General features: G+C 37.4%; 1 protein-coding gene across 5 annotated transcripts in view; it reads right to left on the reverse strand.

Moving 5' to 3' along the window:
• LOC135217762 (caveolin-3-like) overlaps positions 1-14,274 on the reverse strand; it is a 103,224-nt gene that overhangs the window by 21,436 nt on the left and 67,514 nt on the right. For 3 of the 5 annotated variants that reach the window (XM_064253777.1, XM_064253778.1, XM_064253779.1), the window contains 2 exons: positions 3,272-3,429; positions 1,185-1,247 (listed from right to left, as the gene is read on the reverse strand). In XM_064253777.1, the coding sequence (XP_064109847.1) occupies positions 1,185-1,247; positions 3,272-3,429 (221 nt within the window). Of the gene's footprint in view, positions 1-1,184; positions 1,248-3,271; positions 3,430-11,830; positions 11,986-14,274 lie in introns of those variants that run through there. The other 2 variants (XM_064253781.1, XM_064253782.1) reach the window with 2 other exon arrangements.

Genomic DNA, 14,274 nt, shown 5'->3' on the forward strand with positions numbered 1-14,274 from the left:
AGCAGGAATTTAAACGAGAATGTTATGTTTTTATTATGTTCTCTTTCTGCATCGTATTATTGGAACCTGTTCTCACTCATTATAGTTAAATGATCACTTAGTATCAACTTTCCCATCCCTTTAACGTGGAAAGTGAATGGGAACCATGTTCCTTGAATGAAAGGACTCTAGAGACCTAAAATAAAAAATAAAATCCCCATGTTTTACGAAATTAACGGACTTTCTCTGCGTGGGTCGAATGAGCGTTCAGCCGCACCCGGCTACGAACGGAAAACGGCATTGACAGCGGAAAGTTATTTTTCTCACGGTCGTCCAGTCAAGCGAAACATATTTATGTTATATATGACTTTCCATAAATAGCATTAAGTGCCGTTTGCCTATTTGAATGAATGTGAACGCCCATGCACGGAGCAATTGACAAAGATCTTATAGACGTCGATGCCACAGGCATTGCGAGTCTTTGACAGATGCACACGTGGCTTTCAGAATTACTGCATCACTGAACTGTGAACCTTGTCTTATTGTTTGTCTGTCTGTTTGTTTCTTTACCGATTTGTTGATTCTTTAGTATTAGCGGTTAAGACCCCTGCACAAGTCAAAATCTCCATTTCATTTTTCCTTTATGTCTCCAACTATGATAATTGAATTCCGCGTAGGTTTTTCGTGTAGACTTTTTCTTAGGCCTAAAGAGATAGGTGAGTATTATTAAGTACCAACATTTAGCTAGGTCGGATATTTGTGTAGGTACAGTGATGCTCAAATCTCGTGCGACATGACTCCATAGGATTTCGTTCAAAATTCTCTAACTGGCAACCTAGCATGCTCAATATTTATCTATTATTTCAATGCGAAAACAAGATTATTGCATACAATAAGGCCATAATATGTTTCATAAGAGTGAAATCTGTCATGTATTTCAAAACTGTAAGAAAATGTCACGTGTAGCCTAATTTCAGATAAAACTCTTACGAAACATTTTCAAATATTTTGTTCATACATCGCTGAAGAATTTGACAAAAACGAAGTCGTCATCAAACCTCAGTTCAAATATTAAAAAAAATTGCCATAACTTTAGTAATAGTTCCAAAGAAAAAATAAAATTTTAAATAGTCCTATTTGATTGTTTTTACACCTCAACGCAGAAAAAATGTAAATATGTATATACAAAGGTAGAATGCGCTCACCGACATCAACGTGTGAGGGGAGCGTGTGTGACGCACCATTGGTGTCGGTGCAACAACAACCACCTGGTGTAACATAAGTAGGTCTACAATGAGGAACGACAATGAAATTATCTTGAACACATTTTCTATATATGTGTTAGAGGGATATTTGGATTTTCATACATAATTATTTGTTATATTTCTTAAATACAAAAATGATGGCATACTTGCAAATATTCGCCTATGCAAGTATTCTTTTGTCAAAGCCAAGATATTGGTCCTAGACTTAGGTGGTAGATTCCTTTACTTTACACTTAACATACACATCTCTCTATTAACAATTTCTGGCCAGAAAGCAAATGAGGTTGTCTACACATTCTTGCTCTTTTTCATAAGTTACCTTATGAAAAAATAAATTAGATACCAAAAGCGAGGAGAAGGACTTTTAAGAAAATAATATTTTTAACCCGTTGAAAAACAAGTGTTCCATACGCCTTGATATTAATACTTATGATATTTCGATTAATAGCTATCTTCTCCATATAATCAAAATCATCATCTTTTATTCCTCAAAGGTAATCTCTACAAATAAAAACATTAGTAACATTAAATCTCAGAAGGTTTATATTATTCTTTTAGGCCCAAAAATCATTTCGCAACATACAAGCAGCTTAAACACATCCTAAAACTTCAACATTAAAAGAAAACTGGTTGTAATTCAAATTCCTATTGTACTCCTCAAATAACAGTTAATCTCTACAAATAAATTCATTAGAAAACAGATTACATCTCAGAAGGCTTAGATTATTTTTTTAGGCCTATAAAAGATTTTGCAACATACAGGCAGCTTAAACACAGCCAAAAGCTTCAACATTCAAAGAAAACTTGTTTTAATTCATATTCCTACTTTGAAAATGTTGTTGACTGTTGAGCTTATTAGGTCTACTGTCATAATGCTGCAGACATAGTTATGTTGACCAGTCCGAGGAGCATGTTAAGTGTGCTTTCATTGATGGCACCGCTAACCTTATTACACCGCACTTTGAACTAAGCAGCGTGAAAAAAGAAAATCAGTTCAGATCACACTGATTGCGAAATGCATAAAAGGGATCATATTTATATAACCATAAGGAAAATAGGGCTAGCTGTTAATTCACAAACTTTTCGGCATGATGACATTAGAAAAAAAAAAAGTTTAACACTACTTGGCAACGTCACGTTGAGTCTGAGAATCTGGACGATACAAAAAGAATAATGTCGCATGAGATTTGAGCACCACTGTACCCATCTTCATCACGCATATCTGCCTGTTGTCAAGCAGGCACCTATAGCTTTTTAATGCAACGCTAAAATTGACTTTACATTTACGTGAATCATAAAATGAACGTTTGAATCGTTCATTGTATGATAATTTAAGTAAATTTTAGCGATGCATTAACAACAGGCAGAAATGCGTAATGAAGATAAACTAACAATGATCCGACCTAAAGTCAGTACTTAATAATACTCTCCTATCTCGTTATCGACCGAACACACGCAATTGAGGCGTTGTGCAGCAAATGGATTTTCTTGCACTGTATGCCCGTTTACTGTACATCCGTTCATATTCTCTTTCTTCCAACTTACTTTCCACCCTCTTTAATAGTTGTTTCATAGCGCAACTGGGAGGTTTTCCTCCAGTTACATCTTTCAAACTTTCTTAATGTAAATTTCTTTACCAACGCTGAATGACCTCATAGGTCCCAGCGCTTGACCTTTGAGCTAAATGCTGTATTCAATTCAATGCTATTGTTAGTGGGACTGTATGGCGTGATTTTTCTTGTAGCAAATTGGCACTTTTAATTTCATCCGAGTGAATAATTGAAAATTAAATATAAGTATGACACTTTCAAAGTTTTTAAGCCATAATTGATTAAATTCACTACGAAAACTCTTTAATTTTCAAAACAAAAAGTTTAAATCAATTATACCCAAAGTGACTTCATCCATTCATTCTAAAAAGTATAAAAAAAATGACTTCGTTGTTAACTTGATCAGATTACCCCTTTAGGATTACCTGGAGCATGGGGCCAGGGGGAATCCTACAAAAATCCTAACGTGATCCTTACCTGGATGTGCGGATTCAGGTTATTAGGATCCCTGTTGTCCATGGCGAATGGTGATGTCTCTCCTCCCATGCGAGTTCCCTTGGCGGACTTCTCCTTGGCCGAGTCCTTCCGGATCTCCTGCGAGTCGTCTCCCTCGAGTTTGTTTGGGTCAACGGGTCCTACAGAGAGGGCGGAAGAGGTTTTAGTGTCCTGCGGTAACAGGAGGCATCTTCTACACTGTGCATTTGAGTTATAAGTTCTTAATCGTATTCATACAAGTTTGCGTGGAAGAAGGGAATGTTCGTATAAGAAATGGTAGTGACGCGTAACATATATGGCAGTGGTTCTTAACCTGAAGGGTGTCAGCAGTTTCCAGAGTGAGGAACTAATGTTCAGAAGTTTATGAAAAAATGCAAAAGTATCGCCTTATAACGTTACTTTCCTAGTCTACTACTCTTGTTAGAATCGTTGGACTTCCCATGTTTTGTAATTATTGACTTCCCTCCCTACCCCTCGAAACCCCTTCTCTTTCTCATTTTTTTATTTCCCCTTAAATCTGGGAGGAAATTTTACTCATAGATGCAAGGGAGGAGGGGGGCGTGAAAGAAAGGACCAACTCGTAGAGGGGGTGTGGTAATAAAAAGGTTAAGAACCACTGAACTTTGACGTGTATTTTTATATGGAAGTAAATTGATACTTGCAATTACAAACAGACATGCGCTTGGAAGGAGGAGGCTGGGAACATGTGCACACTGGTACCTATAGATGTTACCTACCGCACCTAACCTAACCTAGCACAAAACCTCCAGACCACCACCACCAGCTTTACAGGTTACTGTACTGCCCCCTCCCCCCCAACCCCTTTCGTCCCGTTGTACAGGGAATCCGTAACCTGTCCATGCGATAGAACAAGGGGAAAACATTACTTTTACATTGCAGGTAGTTTTTATGTCTGATAAAGGGCAAAAACTCTACATGTATTACAACACCCTCCTGTTTCTCATGGTTCATTTCCAAGGTCATCCTATCAGTTGTATGTGTGAGGGCGAAGAATAGGGCATCCTAACGTTATAGAGAGAGAATCCATTGTATACATCTCGATAGTACATTAATATATGTACGTTTTCACGCAATGGTTCACGCCAGTATTACCTTAATAACGTATTAAGGTGAATTACAAACAACGAAACATTTACATGGAATATTGCTGAAACCTCTGTAGATGTTAACTATCCTCATGAAACTGGAAACTGGGCGAAACTTGAAAAAGAGAGAGAGAGAGAGAGAGAGAGAGAGAGAGAGAGAGAGAGAGAGAGAGAGAGAGAGAAGTGTCCATCGAAATTCTACAGTGCTGAAAACGCTAGTGTAGTATGTTTTAACATTCACTCTAGGTACGTCATCTTTAGAATAGTAAAGCGTTAGTTGTAGCACTGTGCGCTTCCTGGTGCTCACTTCTTCGATTTCTTCCCGGGCTAGAGGTGTTTTCAAACTCATCGAGGCTTCGAGGGTAGCATTTAATGGTGATCTCAGACGCAGTTTCTCTTCCAGCGCATCTGTCTAGAGATTTTCATCTTTTCCCTTTTGAAAATGGAACAAGGGGACAAATGATCGAGATTTCAGCTTACTGAAGCAGACAAGGTCGCATTCGTACGTTGAGACGTAGTTTCACTTTCTCCAAGCAGATGGCTGGAAAGTGTTCTTGTGCTTTTTCTCTGCTTGCTACGAAAAAGGGCCATCTTGAGCGTGACTGTGACATATCTTCCAGTGTTTTCTACAACTGAAGCAGAGTGTAATGCTTACGATTTCATCTTCTCTGAGTTTAAACTTTCCATTCCAAAATGAAGGAATCTCTGTTTGAAAACCGGTTAGAAGGGCGTTAGAATTACTGTTTTTACAACGGCACATCAATTCGCGTTCACGAAGGAGTCCTACCATATCATCGTTTCTGGGAAGTAGAATGAATGTCAGTGAACTCGTGAGCATCATCCTTGGATTTTCTCTGTCACGGAAACTGTTGTCAATAAGGGGAAACTGAATCTTTTCGGGGATACTTGAATTTAACTGCTGAGACCTGGGGTTCTTTGCAAAATCAAAGCTAAAAGATCAGGCAAAAGGGATGCACGATCATGAAAGGCAAATGAAAAAGATGAAAAAGAAACAAAAATTCACAGGAAGGCTAGAATGCTTTCTGTTAAATTAAATAATAATAATAATAATAATAATAATAATAACAATATAATAATAAAATAATAATAATAATTAAATTAAATAATAATAATAATAATAATAATAAGAACCAATAATAATAATAATAAATAATAACAATAATAATAATAATAATTAATAATAATAATGAATAAAATCAAATAATAATAATAATAACAATAATAATAATAATAAAGTCCCCTGCAAGAAGGGAAAATCGGAAAACATACAAGTGGAGATGATTAATGTTCTTAAAGTAAGATCTAGATATAGGAAGATGAAAAATTAAGACATTGCCTCAAAGACGTAAGTAAATGCTTAAGAAGCGGGTAATGATACCTAATACAATAAAAGAGGAATGCTGGCCTTTAAAGCACAAAAGATGAAATATAGACTCAAAACGGATGGAGAAAATCCACGTCATGGTGCTGCGCAAGAGGATGTTATGTCGAGCTTTAAAGAAAAATAAACTAAGGAAAAAAAGTTTGCCTGTGAATTCTGATCATTTCTCGTCCAGTGTCCTCTCCTTTGCGGAAGATTAACTGGGGTCCTTTACCTCTACAGAAGAGGAGGGAGAGAGAAAGAGAGCGAGCGTATGTACAGTGAGGAGTAATCACAGAGCAAAACTCTCGTGAATTATTACAATGATTGCGAAAAGATGTTGATCATGGATGAGAGCCTACAAGTGTGCAACAGTTGCAACACCACGTTGGGTGGTCGGGGGGGGGGGGGGGGGGGGGCGGGGCGAGTGGGAGGGGTAGGTGTGTTGCTGGAGGAAGGGGTGTAGCTAGCAGATAAGGTAGAATACACCTCTGAGAGACTCCTCCCTTCGTTCCCTCCCTCCCTCCCTCCCTTGCACGTCATCTTTGTCATCACTATTGCCATATCACTGTCAGTTGTGATGACATACATGTCTCTGGTGGAGGTGATCATTGAGAGAACAAATCCTATCATTTTTAATCTGATTGTTTTCCACTTCTGATAACCTGGTGCTTCCGAAGAGCGAATCTCGTCGAGTTTGTATTTTAGGGAGACTGGAAGTTCGTCTTATTCCTTCAGCGAATAAATTTAGTTTTGATCCTGTATTATTGAAATGCTTTGGTATGCAGTCTCGAGTTGTATTATTATTGCTGAGACGGCCCCTCCTCCCCAAAAAAAGTAAAAAACTATGGTTTTTTTTGTAGTGGTCAGGCAAAAGAAACTGAATAACTCATACGTTGACTTGAAATTGCCAAATTCAGAACAAGACAAAATAAGGATATATAGCATCAATAAAAACGTCCAGAGTCAAAGACCTCTTTCAAAAGGTCCCTTCTCTCCTATAAGTTACATTTTTATCCCTCCCAAAAGCTGCTGAAGTGATGCCCACCATGAGGCCCACCTTAGGCAATATTTTTGTTAGAATCCACAAGTCACTATTTGCCCAATCCCGCTAACAAACAAACAAATCGAACCAGTGCACGAACTCCTCGAATGAGGTAACTATAATGCTCCAACTTCACTCTCTTGAATATTATTATTATTATTGTTATTACTTTTTTCCTTTGTGATCTATCACAGTCCTCCAATTCGACTAGGTGGTACTTATAGTGTGGGGTTCTGGGTTGCATCCTGCCTCCTTTAGAAGTCCATCACTTTTCTTACAATGTGCGCTGTTTCTAGAAGCACACCTTCTGCATGAGTCCTGGAGCTACTTCAGCCTCTAGTTTTTCCAGATTCCTTTTCAGGGATCTTGGGATTGTGCCTAGTGTTCCTATGATTGTGGGTACAATTTCCATTGGCATATCTAAAATCCTTTTTATATCTATTTTCAGGTCTTGATACTTATCCATTATTTACCTTTCTTTCTCTCTATTATTATTATTATTATTATTATTATTATTATTATTATTATTATTATTATTATTATTATTATTATTATTATTATTATTATCATTATTATTATATTCAGAGGAAGAACCTCATTCATGAGGAACAAGCCGCATTGACCACTGACTTGCAATTCGAGCTTCCAAAGAATACGGTGCTCATTTTAAAGAAGCAACAGAAGGTAATGGGAAGGACAGTTAGAAGAGATCAGTTATTAGAAAAGAAAAAACAAATTAACAAATAAAACAACAGATAAAAATGTAAGCAAATTATTCAAATGAAAGGAGAATGTCTAATAAGGATAGTAACGCACTGCATCTTTGCTTGTACGCTTGAAGTTTCCAGTGACACAAGCATTCTCAGGGAGACTGGAGGACAAGTCTTTGAAGCGCTGCCATAATTCTTCTGTGTTTTACAGTCACGAGGAAGGTCTTCATTCTGGCTTCTTTCTTTGTTTTATGTCCTCCAGACTGATGACACCGATTGACGAGAATTATAATCGTATGAGTAATTCCTTTTCTGACAATAAAAATGTACGTAACAAGGTTCAACCTTCGCATTGCATTATGTTTGGATGCACGAGTGCCTGTGATACTCAGACTGTAGTATGATTTGCAACAGTTACAAACAGTCGAAGGACGAATACAATGTCATGACATCAACGTCTATTGGGAAACTAGATAAAAGGGATTTAATATCATCATAAATATATACTACTCCATCACGCAATGTACCGTGATCAATTTTGACTTCTGTGATTGGCACTTCATTTGCCTCTGACACTTTTGATCTTTGAGATTCCATAACTAACTACAGGATTGCAGCGTGCCTTCGGCCCCTAGCCACAAGCCCTTTCGTTTCTTTTACTGTACCTGCTTTCATGTTCCCTTTCTTCCATCTTACTTCCCGCTCTCTCCTAACATTAATTCATAGCGCAAGGGCTTTGAGGTTTTCCTCCTTTCAAACCATTTACTGTCAATTTCCGTTTCAGCGCTGAATGACCTCATAGGTGCCAGTGCTCGGCCTTTGGCCTAGATTCTATTCTATTCTAAGACATAAGACGTCACAAACATGATATTTACTCCTTGCCTTTAGTTTCAACACGAGAAGTATGGCAAGCGTGAGTGATTACAGAAGACAACTCGTCCGTGAATGCTGTCGCCATAAAAAAAAAAAAAGGAAAAGAAGAGTAGATAATTATGTTTATCGACTGCAATACCGCGCCACTGCAAGATAATTTTTTGCTCTCTTGATGTATTCTATTTTTTTATTTCAACGTGTCTTTTTTTCCTTAGTGCACGACATTGCAACATTTTCGTTTTGATTCTTATCGCCTTGGTTGTAATTCACAGTTTACGGTGATGTTACTCCGTCACGATAGTATACCAGGTTGTCACACGTACGTACCTATAATCCTGTGTGGATTCTGTACACACACACACACACACATTATATATATATATATATATATATATATTATATATATATATAATATAGATTTATATATATATATGATATGGCATATACAATATAAAATGTATAATAAATAGATATAGATTTCTATATATATATTATATTTAATTTGTGTGTGTGTGTGTGTACAGAAACACAGGATTATAGGTACGTACGTGTGACAACGTACGCACATCATGTCATATATATATATCTATATATATTAATATATTATAATATATATATATATATATATATATATATTGCATTTGTTTACATGCCTGTGATAAGTTCATGACGATTTTTGCACGCACCTACGCCTGTGTTCAGTTCGTGTATGAAATATAGATGATATCAATATGAATGCATCGCATCCAAACATTTATATTACCCCTATTCGTGTGCGCCGTATTATAGTGTATTTTCATACAAGTGTATGACTGTGCTAAAGAGAACCATACAACCTCTAGTAAATAAACAGCGCGCGCGAGAGAGAGAGAGAGAGAGAGAGAGAGAGAAGAGAGAGAGAGATTGTGGCTGATCTGGAAACGCAGAGAATGACATGATGTATAATCTTGCTATGTAGAAGAAACAAACCACCCTCTCTCTCTCTCTCTCTCTCTCTCTCTCTCGTCTTCCCGGTATTGTTGGCACCTTCCTAGCGTGACTCGTAATACCATTCTTTTCCCGTCACAAAATTGAGGCGCACGAGATACAGACGTCGTAAAAATAAAGAAGAAAAACCCAGTTTAGATTTTGTCTTTTCCACCATAATCTAGGAGGGTGGAAAAGACAAAAGGTGCGGGGCAGGTGTCCGGCGCTTATTTACATTTTAACAGAATGAGATGTAACAATGAGATGCAACCACGGCGAAGGAATAATAAGTAATACCGAATTCTGTTTAGACGATCTGTAGCCTGTCCACCTTTTCTGGAACGCTTCGCGACATATGCAATTCAAGGCCAACACTCAATCATTCTCATTGTTATCGCTAGTAAGGTATCGCTAGATACAAAGGAGAGCTTAGCTAAGTCATCATCACCCTAGTGCTGTTCTCTTGGCATTTTATTCATTTTTATCTATCAGCTTATGAATTTAATTTTAATTTTTTTATATGTGAAATCTCTTCTTTCTTTATTTCCCTTTGCCTTCTCTTACTTCCTAATGAGCGCCATATTCTTTGGAAGATTGAATTTGGTGGGGTTGTTCTATATGAATAGGCCTCATCTTCTGAATAATAATATATAATAATAATAATAATAATATAATAATAATAATAATAATAATAATAATAATTAAAACATATACCGTAAAATTAATAGAGGATTGGAAAGTAACAATAATAAACTGCCCTTTTTAGACATACTCATAGAAAGAAAAGAAACAGGATATGAATTCAGCACATATAGAAAGCCCACACATACAAACTCATATATTCATTTCTTCTCTTTTCATAGTCATGATATAAAAATAGGGGTTCTAACAGGTTTATTTCTTAGGGCAATGAGAACATGTGACCCTTGCAAGATAGAGCAAGAAATAAATTACATCGATAAAAGCTTCGATGCATTAGCATACCCGGAATGGTTCAGAAAAAAAGGGCACTCAACAAAGCAGGAAAAAATAAAAATTTTAACAGAGCGAATGTAGAGAGTACATGGAATAAAGAAAACAAGAAAATAGTTGCCCTCCCTTTTATGCCTAAAATGAAACAAATCACTTCAAAAATGAAAGAAAGTCAATATAAATTTGTATATACCTTTGATAATACCGTAAAAAAAACAAAGTATGTAAAAATAAATTGGAGGTAGCTCCACCCATCCAGGCTAAAATTAATAAACAGATAATTTTCCATAGAATATTTTGATCGAGTAACAACAGTAGATATTGGCAGTCATTTGTGAGCGTGTCTGATCACATTGATGTCTGTCGTTTTAACATGGCTTGTTAGTTAAGTGAATGAACAGAAGGGGGCGATAGTGGAAATCCATCGTGAATGGGTAACCTTGATAGTATTCTAGTGAATGACCGATTGTGGAGCATTTTTATGAATGGAGCCTCCTGAGTTTTAGTTTCGAGATTATTGGTGAATACAACAAGCTAAGGTTTTTTTATCCGTTGTCATTGTTTTTACAACCTTGAGCTCACATATTTCATGCTAAGAAATTCACAATATTGCCATTAAAGCGTTGTATAAAAAAAATACTTCTACACATACAAAGTGTATTGTTTATCAAAGAAAATAGCAAGGAGTTTCGAACACCTGAACGGTGTCCCTCCTCAGTGCTTACGTTAAACACTGAAGAGGAACACCATTCAGGTGTTCGAAGTCTTTGCTTTTATCTTTGACATACAATACGATATTATTTGCACAATTGTGGGCCTTTCATTATTTCGCATTATTGATATAATCCATCACAATGAATTTTATAGAGCTGACGATCCACTTATTTATTTAGGAAATACATTTATGAGACAGTAGTGATGTCATCATCTGCAACGCCGGGTGGCGCCAAGGGTCTCTGTCAAATTCAATGTCTTTCCGGTGCTGTGTCTTCCTCAAATCTCCACTCATCTCAAACCTCCATTCTCATAGTCCTCTACCAAGCAGTATGCCTGTACTCCCATCTCTTTGCAGCTCAAATCAAATGTACTTGTTGAGACAATTCCGACATTCTAAACTTAATTACCTAGAAGCTGTACCTGTGAGGTCCTTGCCATTAAATTTGGCTCAAATCATATCTGACTTTGGGCGTAATTGAATAATTCACCCTTTTTCTTTTAATGCTTAAACTTAAGTATCTGACTAGAAATAATCTCCTTTACCCCACGACTATCAGTAACTTTTCTGATCCGATACACTATATATTAGTGGAGAGTAGTCTGTATTAATAAAAGAAAAAAAAAAACACTCTTCTGATATCTGGTAATCAGTACCTCATTCAGGATGAAATCCTACAATACCTCAAGACCATCCCCAGTCGCTGACACTTGACAGTTCTAATCTTATGACATTAGTACATATTCCCCGACAATCAAAAGGAAAACTCTCACCTTCCACAAGCATCGCCACTTTGATTGATTTGAACTCCACAACAACAACGACAACAAGAACCACAGAAATGCGTTCACGCGAATACGCTATTGAGCACAGAATGACCAAGAGTAACTCCTACGCTGTTGGGGAACCGCATGTCGAAGGCGGGATTCCGTGACGTCACTCGTTCTGCCGAGCCAATCAGACCTGGGAAGCCGTGACGTCACGGTCCGCCAGCCAACCGTGCCATAACAATACGAGACCCACCTCTACTGATTTGAGCCGAAACTTACGCTTCGGACTCATTCTTTTTTTTTCTTTTTTTAACAGAAGGTTGATCGACCAAAAAAGAGCCTTGAGCACTCAATGAAATCTGCATCAATAAATTACTGTTATCACGCGAGCCATTTAATTGTGACCCCGAGTTAAGTGAGAACCACCAAACTGGAAAAAGGATTTGTTGCATCAGGCAAACTGTCATGTTGACAATGTTGAAATAATGTGAACTCCACTTCTGACACTCCAATGTTTAAGTTTCGACTGCATAAGCCATCATTGCATATTTGATTGACCAGAAGCAAACATTTTATTCAGAGCAATTATTTGAGGCCTTAGGTGATACCAGAAGACGCCAGTTTGAGCCTCGTCGAGAGATGGAGAAAATAATTATCTCCAAGGCTCTTGGTATTAATCACAAGCCCACTGAGTCATTATTAGACCCACAAAGGTCTGGCTGAACCAAGAGAAAACTGAGCAAGGCAAAGTCTGAGAAGTTGAACAGCTAAACGGAAACCTGCGGAAACTCCATTTCAAAACCCTGTTACTAACTAGAGGGAAATGTGCTTCCGTTGTTCTGAGGTTATTTCCTAAAGGGAAATACGCTTATTTGCAATCATAAGTACAATGTGCTAATGCACAGGACCTTAATCTATGGAGACAGCGTTAAAAAGAGCTACTAAACAGTCAATAAAAATGAAAGTTATAGGAACCGCGACGAAGTGAGGCGTCTGTAAGGACTCGCATGCACACCGTTGGCAGTAAAGCATGATTGCGCTATACTCAACCCATATTATTTTAAAAAAATATACTAATTGCCATTTGAGGATCATAAAAGTTCAACTCTCCGGATTACGTTTTTATTCGAATAAAAACTGAATTAGATAACCATGAAAACGTCAGTGAATTTGTTTTAATCTTTGAACATCGCACCAAAGAACAAATGTTGAATTTTCCCGAACATGCGCTTTGTTGTTATCCTTTTTACTGCGTTATTTTAGTGTTCCCAAACTTTCCTAACTGTCTGTCACCATCATACCGCGAGGTTGCAATAACTTTAAGAGGGAGATTCACATAGAACATGTTGTGAGTTTTACTTTTTATTTTAGAACGAGACTGAATAAATGCATGAAAGAAAACGAGGTATAAAGAGTAGGTTAGAAAATAAAAAACATTCTGTGTTCCCATTTTCTGTGAAATGTTAACATCTTGGGTAACCTGGGCAGGAGGCATTGAATTCTGTATTCAATCGTAGGTTCAGATAATAATCGTTGTGCAGCTATCTTTCGTCATTCGCTGATATTTTCTCAAAATGGGTTTTAAGGTTATTAGCAAGAATAGGATATTCAAAGAAATGCACAACTCATATTTTGCGTTACTTGTAATGCTGGGCCAGCAAAAATGGAAATTGTTAGTCATTCCAAAATCCTTCCTACTGTAATTTTAAGCTAATGGGCTTTGAATTAGGAATGCTAAGTTTTTGTGAATGCACTGAGAGAGAGAGAGAGAGGAGAGAGAGAGAGAGAGAGAGAGAGAGAGAGAGAGGTTAAGCTTTGCTCTCACAATTTCTTCTGTTTACCTGTAAACTTCTATCATGACTAAGTAGAGTTTGTCCTTTCAGCCTTCCACTCTCTCTCTCTCTCTCTCTCTCTCTCTCTCTCTCTCTCTCTCTCCCCCAAAGCAAGTAAAGAAAGCAAAAGGTAGAACTTTCCATAGTCGCGAATGAGAAGGTTCTGGGAAGCGAACGCACTAATGACACTTGTTTTATGCGAGATTCCCGCCAAGAGCTTCCTGTCCTCAACTTTCTCTTTTCGTTAACCGCCTAAAATAATGGATAATTTCCCATAAGTGCCTTAATAAGGCAAAGAGAGCGCACGCATTATTTCTCATTACTTCTTCTCCGCATTCCAGCGGTAACACGAGTCACTTTCCAGAACGACGGGACTCGTCGTCTCAGTCTTTCAACTCCCCATCTCGTAGCTCTTTACAGTGACAATCTCGTGACTGAGTTTAAAGTAGTATTTAAATGACTATCTTCATTTGTATCGTTTTTGTAGTTCGTCTCTCTAAACTTCTTCTGTCATGACAAAATAGAGTTTGTCCCTCTCTCTTTCTCTGTAAACTTCTGCCGTGACAGTAGAGTTTGTCCCTCTGGTCTCTCTCTCTCTCTCTCTCTCTCTCTCTC

The sequence above is a fragment of the Macrobrachium nipponense genome, chromosome 7, assembly GCF_015104395.2.
Source record: "Macrobrachium nipponense isolate FS-2020 chromosome 7, ASM1510439v2, whole genome shotgun sequence".
Lineage (NCBI taxonomy): Eukaryota > Metazoa > Arthropoda > Malacostraca > Decapoda > Palaemonidae > Macrobrachium > Macrobrachium nipponense.